Raw genomic sequence first — 12,860 nt, 5'->3', positions numbered from 1 at the left:
CAGAATGCTGAGATCCAAAATTGACCTCCAGTCCCCCATCTTTTTTGGCACTAAAAAGAATCTTGAGTAAAATCTGGATCCTATTTGTTCTGGTGGGACTGTTTGGATGACTTTTTTTTGAGACAGCTTTTTTATCTCTATGGCTGCTGATTCCCTTTGACTGGGTGGAATGTCGGGAATATGTTTTTGTGGATTTGGGAAGGAGTTCAATGAGATTTTGTAGCCTCGGGTGATTATCCTCCGCACCCAAGAATTTGTGGCTATGCAATGCCAGGCTGTTTGGTGCAGGGAAAAATGTCCCCCGATTGCTTCCAGAGGAAAGCAATCGGGCCGCTCTTCAGGAGTACTGATAGGGCGGTCTGGAGAAAGAATCTCTGGATCCCTGATTACGCGGACCCCCTCTGCCTCTGTAGGGGCATCTTCCACTAGAGTTACCCCCTCTCCCTCTGGGGGAGGACTCACCATGTGTGTCATGAAACAGACCCTGAGACGTTTTGTGCCACATTTTTCCACTCCGCTGGTTCCTTGAATAAGAATGCTGGGGGGTAGAGAAACATACACCTGCAGCAGACAGGGTTTTTCCATCCTTCTCGCACCTGGCTAACGTGTCCTTCACTTTAGGGCCAAATAGGGATGATGCTTCCACAGGAGCATTAAGGAAGGAAGGCTTAAAGGGGTCCATGAAATCACACAGGCCCATCCAGGCATGGTGTCTCATGACTGTGCCTGAATCCACAGCTCTAGCTGTCCCTTTGGTTGCATGGGATATTAACCGCATGGACAAGTTAGATACAGATTCCAGGGTCAGTAGTGGCGAGGCAATGTTGTCGCTTACCTCGGCAGACATTTGTCCTGCTATGGTTCAAGATAGTTCAGAAACTAGATCTCTTTGGAGCCTAGTAAAATGTGCCAGATAGTTCAAGGACCTATAGCGAAGGTCAATGATGGAAACACTCGCTTCCCTAGTCAGTCCACCACCTGGGACTCCATGTTAGTTGGGTGGACTGTCTGGCTCTCCCCTGCAAGCTCCTTTTTCATGGCAGCCGCCGCCACCACCATAGTGTCCACTGGAAGGCCCTTAGACCAGTGTGGGTTCTCTTTTGGGGGGGGGGGTGATAACATTTTATCTGGTCTCTTCGGGATAGGTTCGACAGTGTCAGGATTCTTCCAAGCCCTCTGCACCATGAGTTGTATCAGCTCATCTGCAGGTGGGATCACCCAAGAGGTAGAGCACGAAAAGCCTGCAGAAAGATGGATTCCTCAAAGGAAGGGTTGGAGGGCTTCCAACCACTCCTCTGTTTTTATGATTTCTAGGATGTCTCCAAAGGAGACATCTTCAGGGGACGACCGTGGGGATCCTTCCCCTTCATCCTAGTCCATACCCTCAGTGAGAGACTCCTCGGGGGACTCAACTTGCTTCCTCTTGCATGAATTCTTCCTAGGTCCTTCTTTGGGGGGGGGGGTTCTGTAGAGGACTCAGAAGGGGCTCCCTGCAGTAGGGTCTCCTGTGGCTCTTGTGCTCGGTGTTCCATAACGGTGGCTTGTGACAGTTCCGGCTGAGAGGGAGGAGTCAATGGGTAGTCCAACATCGTTGGTTTGCCAGCAGTGGCAAGTGAGCAGGCCCACCTGAAGAGGGATGGAAGCCCAGAACCGAGTTCTGTAAGATATGTATTTGGTTGTCTGTGAACGTATCTTTATGGTTGCTTCGATCAGTCATTATTATTTGCTTTTAATTTTCATTATGGCTTTATTCTCCATTTTTAGATGTTTATAGAGATATGTTTATTTTTTTTTTACATTGGCTTTATATAATATATATTTTTTAGTAAGCGTAATCGTGTGATATATGATTCTAGTCAATCCTTGGGCATAGGAATCGCTTAGTGATTTAAGACTGGTTGCTGGTTTCAAGCTTATAATATGATTGGTTAAGTAGAGAACAGCTCATACCTCTAAGGTGGAGACCAATACAGAACTTTCTTTATGTAATTTCCTAAGGTTCAGTGTAAGCTGAACGGCAATGTAATTTATTTTCACTATGGCTTTATTCTCCATCATTAGATGTTTATAGCAATACGTCTGAGTTATTTTGTAAATTGGCCTTATCCATATATTTTATATATATATATATATATATATATATATATATTTATTTATTTATCTTTTAGTAAGCGTAATCATGTGATATAGAATTCTAGTTAAGGCTTGGGCATAGGAAACGCTCAGTGATTTAAGATTGGTTGCTGGTTTCAAGCTTATAATATGATTGGGTAAGTAGAGAATAGCTGTAATTGACTCATACCTCTAAGGGAGAGACCAATACAGAGCTTTCTTTTTGTAATTTTCTTAAGGTTCAGTGAAAACTGAACGGCAACGTAAATTATAGTTGTTTTTCAACAGATTGTATTTTTTTGCTTTCGATATGAACATTTGTTGAAGGCTATCTATATTTGGTTTTATCTTCAGGGGCTCTGCTGTATTCTAAGATTAGCTATTGACTGTATAGAAGCTATGTTTGTATCTGAAGGATTACATCACTGTTAGTTGCTAACATTCTCACAAGTATGAATCAAAGAAGAATATTCCTCATTTTTTATTTTTCTATCTTTCATTAGCTATTGATTTAATGCTCCCGTGTCATATCAGTAGGCTTGAAGGCCCTGTTATTTAATATCCTGTGTCTTTTGATGCATTGTTTTGTAGCAGACACTGCTCTGATTCCCGTTTTCATATAATTGTCATTCAACAAATGAAGTGTAACTTGATAAGCAACAATCTATGGGATTTTAAAGCCTTTGAAGGATTTTGTGTGTGTTATTAACAACGTTTCACATATGTTTCTATATTTGGCCAATTGTAAATATTATTTTTCATGCTTTACACTGTTCTCCCCTCCCTTTTTTTAGTAATTGGTCTCTTGATTTATGAGCGACCTATAATAGTATGAGGCATTGATGAATGTTTTAGATACTAGCTATTGTCTTTTATTGGTCTACAGTTTTTCACGATGACTGATTGGTTGTTACTTGCTTTTAAACAGTTTTAGATGACTGCTTTGTTACGATCTGAAGAAGGCTATTTTTAGCCGAAAGCGCTCATCGTTTTTGTTTGTTCTGTGAATAAAGTGGCTGTTTTCATCTTCACATTTGCCAGGAATAAGTATTTTTTCAGCAGCGAAGGAGCCGTGGTGGTTATGGTTTGGAGAATATTGGGTCAGAGGCTCCAACGGTACCAAAGTCTCGGTGGAGGCTTGAGAAAAGGAAGTCAGATTTTCTGGACTAGAAAAGGCTGTAGACAGTGGCGGGGTCGGTGCCAAAGTTAAATCACTGGACAGCACCAAGGGAGACAAAATCTGGAGTTGCATTGTCGGTGCCCTAGTACTCGGTGCTGACTGCACAGTTTTAGTAGGCGGTACCATAGAAGATGTCATAGAGGTCATTTTCGGTGCAGTAGTCACTTTTACGTGTTTTGACTTAGGTTCCCCTGATTTTTCACTGGGTAAAGATGGAACAGAGTGCGGTCTCTTTTTATGGGATTTGCTTGGAATGAATGAATCCTCCTGTGCAGAGATAGCCTCTGAAAAAGGCGTTTTAAGAAGGCTTTTCAAAATAAGTTTGTTTCGTCTCTCATTAAGGGTTCTAGAACTGAACCCTCAACAAATATCACAGGGAGGCTGGACAGATAAATGAGATACATTCAGGCAATACACACAAGATATGGGAGAATCACAATTCGGCATCTTACACTTGTCACATTGTTTGAAATCAGACCCTCCCTTTTTTTCTGACATGGCTGCAGAGATGTAGGATAGAGAAAGACTTTATAAGGAAGGAGAGGGAATACCAACAATGGTGTTAGAGAAAATTTCCACAAGGGTAAGGGAGGGGGGATACCAACAATGTTATGTGAAGAAATACCTCAGAAATGTAACAAAAGAGCAGTAAAGGAAGTAAAAAGGATTTCCAAGAAAGGGTTAAACTAGCGACTAAATAGAAAGGTGAAAAGGATTCTCAGAAATAGAAAAATTTCTTTACCTAGGCTTAGTCGAGTGCTGGCTTGACAAGGCTTTTCGGCAACGCAGCAAATGAGATCTGAGTTAACTGGGAGAAAGGGCACTATGGGTAAAGCTTAGCTCGAGAGTTTTTGGCTAGCACAAGCTTGTTATAAGGCCGAATTGGTTCTGATGATGGAACAGACACCCGTCAGTAAGGAATGAATGAAGATTAATAACATTGGATCTGATGTTAGTTTGATGAAAGCCATTCTACTCAAGGATAAAATGTTAATATGCCTTGCACAACTTTCAAAACTTGCACCTTGAGATTTACAGTGACTAAGTTCTGTGCTCCATTATTTCTCTGTTGAAGAAAGTTGAACTTTACAGCACCTGTCCCACCACCTTCTCCTTCCCTTACATAATCACTTTTCCTTGAGCAGGCTGGGATACTGCTGTCCACAACTAAGTTCCGGAGGGTGCTTTTTTCTCACTCTATTTGTGTTCCATATTTTGTCCTTCAATATGTACTGCACTTGGTTTGTATGTCTGTTTATGTAGCTGTTAGGCTAGTAGGAACATCAGACATGGGAGCACTGTTGTTGATTGTTTGACCTCTTGGCTAGCAACCCTTTTCTCTCTCATTGCTAAGGATGTCAGAAATGATTCACACAAAATCTTAGTGCCTCCAGTTGGATCCCATAAGAAGTCCTATAAGTAATGAATGGCAAAAATGCAAATATAGATGCAGACTGTATTATTTCTATTTTTTGAATAACTGCTTGTATGGCATACATGGCTTATTGTGGGGGGAAATGGCACATAATGTTTTCACACAGTTGCGCAGAATGTGACATTAAGGAGCAAAAGGTCTCTTTGTGTGTAGATTTGTTTTGTGTTGTTAGCTACATTTTACAGAGTTTAAACAAAATAAGATTTGTTTAGTTCCAGGGATTCTTGCTAAAAGTTTGAGGATTGTATTTATGATTTTGGAGCAGCAAGAGTTTGTATGACCAGGGTAATTGTATAATGATTTTAAGACTGTGGTATTTCAAAGTACTTACCATATTCTGAGGTACAGCAAACTCAGACATTTGTATGTATAAGTAGGAGGGGTGTTGGGAGAAGCATCCCCCCCCCACCATCAGAGAGTAAAGAGGACCTGCCTACTTGCAAAAACACTTTCAAGTGTAAAAGTGAGTTTCAGAAATCACTGTTTTTAACTGAAATCTCTCTTTAAATGTTAAAGACTTGCAGTATAAGGTCTCATATTTCCAAAAGAGAACATAGTTACACAGTATATACCAGCTAGATAACAGAAGCATAAGAATAATTTGTAATTAGACATGAAAAGTAATTGGATGGCTTTTTAGACCAGTAACAATTTTTATGTTTCTAAGGAACAGCAGATTTTATCTTGAATATTTCATTGGAATACAATTTTACTTTATCTTTCCTGATACTTTCAAGACCAGATTCTGCCTTGACTGTTCCAGTGTTTTCCTGCTTTTTTCTTTCTGATGTGATCCTGTTATAATAATAGTACACTGCGTACCTTTATGTAAGTAGCATACCTTTCAACCTGGAAGCATCAAAAATCTGGACAAAGGCCCATGACAAATAGGTACAAATCTATACGCTGATCAACATAAAATTTTCATACATAATTATGTAACCCCACTCCAATGGAATTGTGGGATATCAACTTTCAAATGCAAACTGAAGAACAGACAACCAAAATATGGCCCAGCCCAGACACTGCAGTAAATGGTAACCATTTTTTTTTAAATGTGTATCAATGATGTTCACTGGGAAGGGGAAGATGATGAACCTTAGGATTTTATTTTTGGTGACTTGCAGTATGTGAGTTTTATGGCAAAAGTAGCGTATTTAATGGTATGCAATATTCTAATCTTACCAAAAGAATATTATAGTTGCTAGGACCTCCAAATTTATTCTCCATATCCTACTGATCAGTGGCGTAGCTTGTGCCGCCCAGGGCTGTCTGAGTTTGCCGTCCTTCTCCCCTCACAAAACCATGGTCGAATGGAGCCTCCTCTTACACAGCCCTCCCCCTTGCAGCCATTCCACTGTCACATTACTTGGCTATTTTGCCCCATTTACCATAAACACTGTAATGTGCATATACTGCTTTACTTCAACAATGATTTGGATTTCATTTAAAAGTTTTATTTTACATTTTACAGCACAAACACTAATGGATATTTGCCAAACAAAGCAATGCAGTAACACAATGAAAATAGACTTAGCATTAAAACTTCTCTGCCCTTGAAACTCACATTCATTGAAACCCACATTCTAAGAAAATGCATCTGGCCAGCGGCAGATAAAGAATTACCTTTGGGCGGTTTTCAAATCATAGGCCCCTTGCACACGAAACATACATCTCTTCTTTGATATACCTTCCTGATTGTATTAAATTATATTCCTTGTATAATACAGTACACTTGTTAGTGGGCATTTTAAATTTATTGTTTTGAACATTTTTTTCTGTAAACAATGAAACAAAATACATGAATCAATAATGACAAAACTTCCCAATTCAGAACATTTCCACCATAAAAGTGTACTCAGCTTCTACAGTCCACCAATATCAGTAAATATGCACAAAGTCTGCAGAAGTAAAGTCATCTAAATAATTCCATATTAAAGAGATCTGTAACTAATGAAGAGGTTGCTGCTAGCAAACAACTTTATATTTCATTGTTTCATCTACAAATAAAGTGCCTGTTAACCTTGAGAAATAAATTGCCTGTGTTACATTAAAAAAATGATAAGCTAGTAATATTGCAATAAGGAATGGATAGCAAATTGATAACAGGTTCATAGTTGCTAGTTATCTCCACCAAAGAAGACATTCTCAGGACTGCAGCATCCACCCCTATTAAAAGTACAATACAGTACAGTATGAGCAATGCATCTACATACTGTGTGAGTAGAACCCAGGGCTTTCTGCATCAAAAGCAAGTATTTAACCTGTTATGCTATTAACAATGCAAGCAGACTCAGCATAAGCAACACTAAACTTCTCTTCCCCTAAAGCTCGCAGTACCTTGTAAAATCCACTCGACAGCTGCATCTCTCAACTTTGCAGCACACGAAATCTGGACAAAGCCAAAATTTATTGCGGGGGACAAAAGCACAAAAACCAGGGACACATTTTAAACACTGCTTGTATAATCTTAGAAAGTTGCTAGAATAAAATGTTGTGTTACCACCATGTGTTTCCTGAAAGATAGGAAGACTGAAACTTAAATGGCTATCATTTAGTGAATTCAGTTCTTAACATAGCTCTCAACCTCTTAGCACAAAAAGTTTGGACAAAGCAAATAATGGGGGAATACAGCCCCAAAAATATTCAGTGAATTCAGTTTTCACCATAGCTCTCAACCTCTTAGCACAAAAAATCTGGACAAAGCCAGTAATGGGGGAATACAGCCCCAAGAATAGGGACAAATTTCAAATAGTGATCTTATAAACTTAGAAAATTGCTAGAATAAAAGGTTTTGTGTTGCCATCTATTTTCTGAAGAATATGAAGTCTGAAATTGAAATTTCAGTCATTATTTAGTGAATTCAATGCTCACTGATGCCACATAAATCCTGAAAACACAGATTTTATGAGGAACAGAACAAACATACGAGGCAAAAATCTGGACAGTTTTCACAAGTGGTGGTGGGTAGGGAATTCAGGCTCTTGCTACCTGTACCCAAGGTACAGGGTTTGAGTCTGAGTAACTCTAGCCAGCAGGTATATTTACCTGGGGCATTTTACAGACACACACACACACATACACCAAATACAATGCATGGACCTGATGCTTGTAAATGGTCACAGAAGAGAAAAGAACTGCTCAGTACATTCAAATATTCGAAAAGAACTGCTCAGTACATTCAAATATCAGAAAAGAATCGCTCAGTAATGCTACTCAGTACATTCAAATATCAGAAAAGCACTGCTCAGTAACACTTGCGGAAAAGAACCGCTCAGTACAGAACCATTCAGATATTATCCACTAAACGCTTGTGGAAAAGAACCAAATTGCTCTTGTGTTGAGTTTATATTTTACTTGTCTGTCCTTACCTGGAGCAGCCGAGAAATGCACGCATAACTTGCACACTATATTTTACTACTGCTGGCTGAAAACTACATTGAATCCCTCGAGCCCAATTCTGACAGGCTGGAAAGCTGTTCACAGAGTTGACGTCATCAAACACGCCTCTGCATGTGATAACATCAGCCCAAAAAAGCTAAAAAAACAAAAAAAAACAAATTAAAAAAAAAAGCCGGGAAATTAAGGGGTGCCACTCAGGAATTGTGGCACCCCATTATTTGGACCTCAGAACTGGTAAAAAATGATAAATTTGGTATGGTAAGTAGTCTGCCAGTAGTAGGCACTGCATAAATTAATTTCTGTATTCTTTAACTGGGAAACAGGTTAATCCAGAATGGAATCTTATAGCCATGACCCCTGTCAAAATGCAATACTGACAGATGTCTGTGAAATACAAAGCTATAATAACCTAAACTAATAATGTGCAGCTATCCATTAATGTGGGAAACAAAAATGTAGATATGCCAGAAATACGCATGCTTGTTAAGGTTATTGGCACAAATTAAGTAGTTTCTAATGCACAGAATGGGTAGTTTAACAGAGGAAAATGTAACTGTCAACTAATGCATATATAGGATCTTTGTACTACATATCTTTGCGTAGTAATTGTCCTTGTATGTCACTGTGGTATGTGATGTTTATTATTCTGTAAGTGCCATCAGTGAGAAGATTAGAAGAATGTTCCATATGTGTAATGCACCATAGCAATTACAAACAAGATATTATTTTGCCTGTTTTACATGTAGGGATGTCTGGCTGAAAAAAATATGGTACATGTACTGATACAAATAAATACTACAAATATCTCTTAAATATATAATGTTCTTTCAAGGAAAAACTCTTCTCTCATGTTCTTTCTCACCACCTTACATTTTGTTTATTTTATTTAGACAAGAGCAAACTGTACATTAGTACCCTGATTGGAGAACAAGCGTTCTCCAGCAGGATATTAATGTGCAAGTAATGTCCACTGAAAAACGTGTTTGCCACTTCACAGCAGCTTGTCAAGCTGCAGTGGAGCTCGGAATGAGAAAATGGAATGGCCACCATTATTTTACTCTCACTAAGCAGCGCTTTTGCTGTTTAGCGAGTGTAAAGTAAAAAAAAAAGAAAAAATTAAAATAAAGCGTGTGTATGAGAGTAAAAGAGAGAAAGAGATAAATTGAGTGAAACAGAAAAATGTGTGTGTTTGTCTACATGTCTGAGTGAATGCATGCATGAAAGCAGTGTGTGTGTGTGTGTGTGTGAGAGAGAGAGAGAAAGCAAAAGTGTGTGACTGAATGCATGTATGTAAGCAGAGGCTGTGTGAGAGAGACCGAGGGAGAGTGTGAGCGATCTTGTGTGAGTGAATGTGTGTTTGAAAGCAGAGGAGACTGTGTGTGTGTATATGCATGTGTGTATGGGAGAGAGAATGGGCTGCATGTAAAATTATTTCACTTGTTTATTTGTAAGCACTATATTATTTTTTATATATATTTGATGTAAAATGCTTCCTCCAACACCATTAACATATACTACAGCAAGTTTGAAACATTAGGCGGAGGAACTATTTTATAATAAAAATATATACAAAATAATATAGTACTTAAAAAAAATAACCAAGTAAAACACAACAATTTTACAGAGAGCCTGTTCCCTATGCTCAGTAATGCCTTCCAGGGTGTGTGTTAATGTGTAATTATCATCCTTCCAGGGGTGTAGAGGCCCTCTGCCTGCAGCGTTGGTCCTCATAACACCCCTGGGTGGGCGTTAATTACACATTAACGCAATTATTGCTTGCATAATCCATAGTTTGTTAATTTGTTCTTTACTAGGATGTGATCAAGGTCCTTATACTGACCTTTGAAGGACAAAGGCCGTCTCCCTCTGCTACCCCACCAAAATGGAGCACCATATTTTAAGTAGTCTAATGTTTTGTCCACTGACTTTCTTGACATTTTTAATTCCCTAATTGTTTACAGTACTGACTAAATCAATGAGCATGTGACACTAGAAGAGAAATGTTAGTTTGTATAACTAATACGATATTTTCTTTTTCAGGGACAAATATGGATCAACGGTTTTAACTTGGGTCGTTACTGGCCTGCAAGAGGTCCCCAGATAACTCTGTATGTTCCCAGGCACATTCTCTCTACTTCTGCACCAAACAACATTACAGTGTTGGAACTGGAAAAATCCCCATGTGATGTCAAACCTTGTGTTGTAGAGTTTGTGGATACACCTGTTCTGAATGCCACAGTTTCTAACATTTTCCCTGGTAGAAAGCTCTTTGTAGGACTTTATTAAATGATGTAATATATTTTGCACAAGGTTCTATTTTAGGTGGTTGTGTTCAGGTCTTCATTCTTGGTGATTAGCAGAACAGAAAAATGGTGAGATTAAATATTGTTGATATTTTATGGCACTTAGTATGTGATACTGTGCTACTTAAAATGGGAAAGAAGGGTCACAAGCTACAGTAAATATGTGAGAAGTTGGTTGTTTTTCCATTAGTCTGCTTGCTTTCTCAGGGCAACAAAAACAATTTTTTTGAACTGGTGAGATCTGTGACAACAACAAAAAAATAATCATTTTTTTCAGACTCTATTCTAAATGTCTCTGGCATTTTGGATTTTTGACATGTTTAAAACATTTGAGTAAAAGCTGTTGCCAGTTGTGCTAGTAAACATGCCATCATTTCTCCTGCTTTACTCTGTAGTTTAGCCTGTTCTTCTGATGTTATGGATTAATTTGAATACATTTTCTTCTGTTTTTAACTTTTTCCTTGTGACAGGTAAGGCTTACTCAACCCTTCATAATTTAAAGGGCTTTAGGTACTGTTTCTCATTAAGGCATTTCAAAGTACATCGGATCTGGTACTCATATCATTCTATAGAAAAAGTAGACTTAACTGTAGCCAGACAAATCTCGTATCTCCATAGTGCCATAAGATTCCAAAACCGGTGGCACTGAGTTACTGGAACTGGACATACACTTTACATGGTTTACTTCCAAGTTTCAGTCTTTCATTAAATATTCAGCTTGGCAGTGCTTTGTTAGTTAGAAATGCATGTATATTATATACAGACCATCATAGAGTCAGACTTTTGGTGAGTGACAACAGACAAGTGAGTTTCCTTTTAATTGTTTTTCTTAGCTCTCAGCAACACACATTAGAAAACATTTACTTTTTCTTATTTCATTTGTAGGGAGCTGTTCTCTACTTTTTTAATAGTGACCAGATCATATTTATATTTTGTGGCTTTATTTGCAAGAAGGCTGTTAAGGGCTAAAAGGAATTTTAGAATTCACTGTGAAGTTATGTGCTACTCTGGGAATATCACTGTGTTGTGCTCAAACTTTGGTAAGGATTTAAAATAAGGGTTGTCAAGTAATAGAAATATAATGTGAAAAAATAAAGAATGTTGTGGTCCTTGGATTCTCTTGATTATTTTGCATTCCTTGAAATATTCTTCCTTAAACCTGAAAACATGTATTGTTTTAGCATACTATCAATTACTTCTAAAGCAGCAGTGAGTTGCTACAGTTTCATTGGCTAAGTGGGGTCTGTTTATCAGTGGTACATCTGTTTGTCTTTTCACTTGTACTTATTTACACTGACTAGGTTTGTACTAGTAGATCAATGGCTTGTTTTAGAAAACTGAGATTAAATCCATTCTAAGAGAAATTTGTCCAAGGCAGCAAAAAATGTTTCCTATTCTTTTTAAAAGTGCCAAGGGATCTTTTACCACCACCTGAGTTACCAGCAACTCAGGTGGGGGAACCTCAGTTTAATGTCTCATTCAAATGATGATACACTCAAAAATCTAGCATTCCACTAAAGCTGCGTTGCATCATCAGTAATGTAAAATGAATCCAGACACTTGATGTGGTTTTAGAACAGAGGGATTCTTTTCCCCCTTTTTGTACTGTATTAATAATAGCACTGTCAGTGTCTAATAAGTAGTGTGATATTGAAATAATTAGAAAGAGAAACACTTATGTAGATTGTGAAATCCAGATTCCACATAAATTATCACATTCATTTTTCTTATATATAGGTTGAGAGCACAATGCTGACAGATGTCTAGAGTGCAGTAGATACAGCCAGAGGATAATCAGGAGGAGAGTTATGTCTCTCCAGGAGTACACAGCTCACAAAAAAAGTGCATGAGTTGAGGATCCACTCAGCATGTGCTGCTGTGGCTTCCTGAAAGCTCCTGGTAGCCTCCCTCACACAGAAAACTGACATCTACAGAAGTAAGGGAAACTGAGAATAACCCAGTTGGTTCTGACAATTCCCCTAGGTCTAACAATGTTGTACTCATCGTGGTGCTTTTGTACCTTTGGCTTTGGACAAAGCCTCTGGTGTGACTACTCTGCAGGCCACCAAGCCTTCAGCTCCTAACATGACATCCCATATTAATGCCACGAAGACCTTGGCCAGCTTGGCCTCTCTTAGGGCCCTAGCTGCTAATACTGCCAACACCCAGTTTGTGATTAACAAGGAGAAGGCCAGCATCCACTTGCTTCTTGTTTGATGGAGGCCTTTAAAGGCCATGTTATCAGAAGGCTGTTGGTTCTGTTCCCATAGAAGGTGCTTGGATTAATTTTCCAGTACTGATCCTGCAGTACAGCACAAGGAGTATGATAGACTTCCAAGTCGAGGTCTCTGTCACCCACCTATGAGTCAAGACCCTGAGGGCAGTTCACATAAAAAAACTAAGGTCTAAAGCATCAAAGTCCAAACTG

The 12,860-nt window shown here is 38.7% G+C and overlaps 1 protein-coding gene across 3 annotated transcripts in view; it reads left to right on the top strand.

The window, feature by feature from the left end:
- Window positions 1–11,547, top strand: part of LOC122796444 (beta-galactosidase-like) — a 1,102,950-nt gene extending 1,091,403 nt beyond the window's left edge. For all 3 annotated transcript variants that reach the window (XM_044064918.1, XM_044064917.1, XM_044064919.1), the window contains one exon: window positions 10,170–11,547. In XM_044064918.1, coding sequence (XP_043920853.1) covers window positions 10,170–10,415 — 246 coding nt within the window. In that variant the 3' untranslated portion in view covers window positions 10,416–11,547. The remainder of the gene's footprint in view (window positions 1–10,169) is intronic.
- The last annotated feature ends 1,313 nt before the right edge of the window (window positions 11,548–12,860 follow it).

This window comes from Protopterus annectens, chromosome 3.part0 (assembly GCF_019279795.1).
Source record: "Protopterus annectens isolate FY-2018-M chromosome 3.part0, PAN1.0, whole genome shotgun sequence".
Classification (NCBI taxonomy): domain Eukaryota; kingdom Metazoa; phylum Chordata; order Ceratodontiformes; family Protopteridae; genus Protopterus; species Protopterus annectens.
This window is presented reverse-complemented; position numbering and strand designations above follow the sequence as displayed.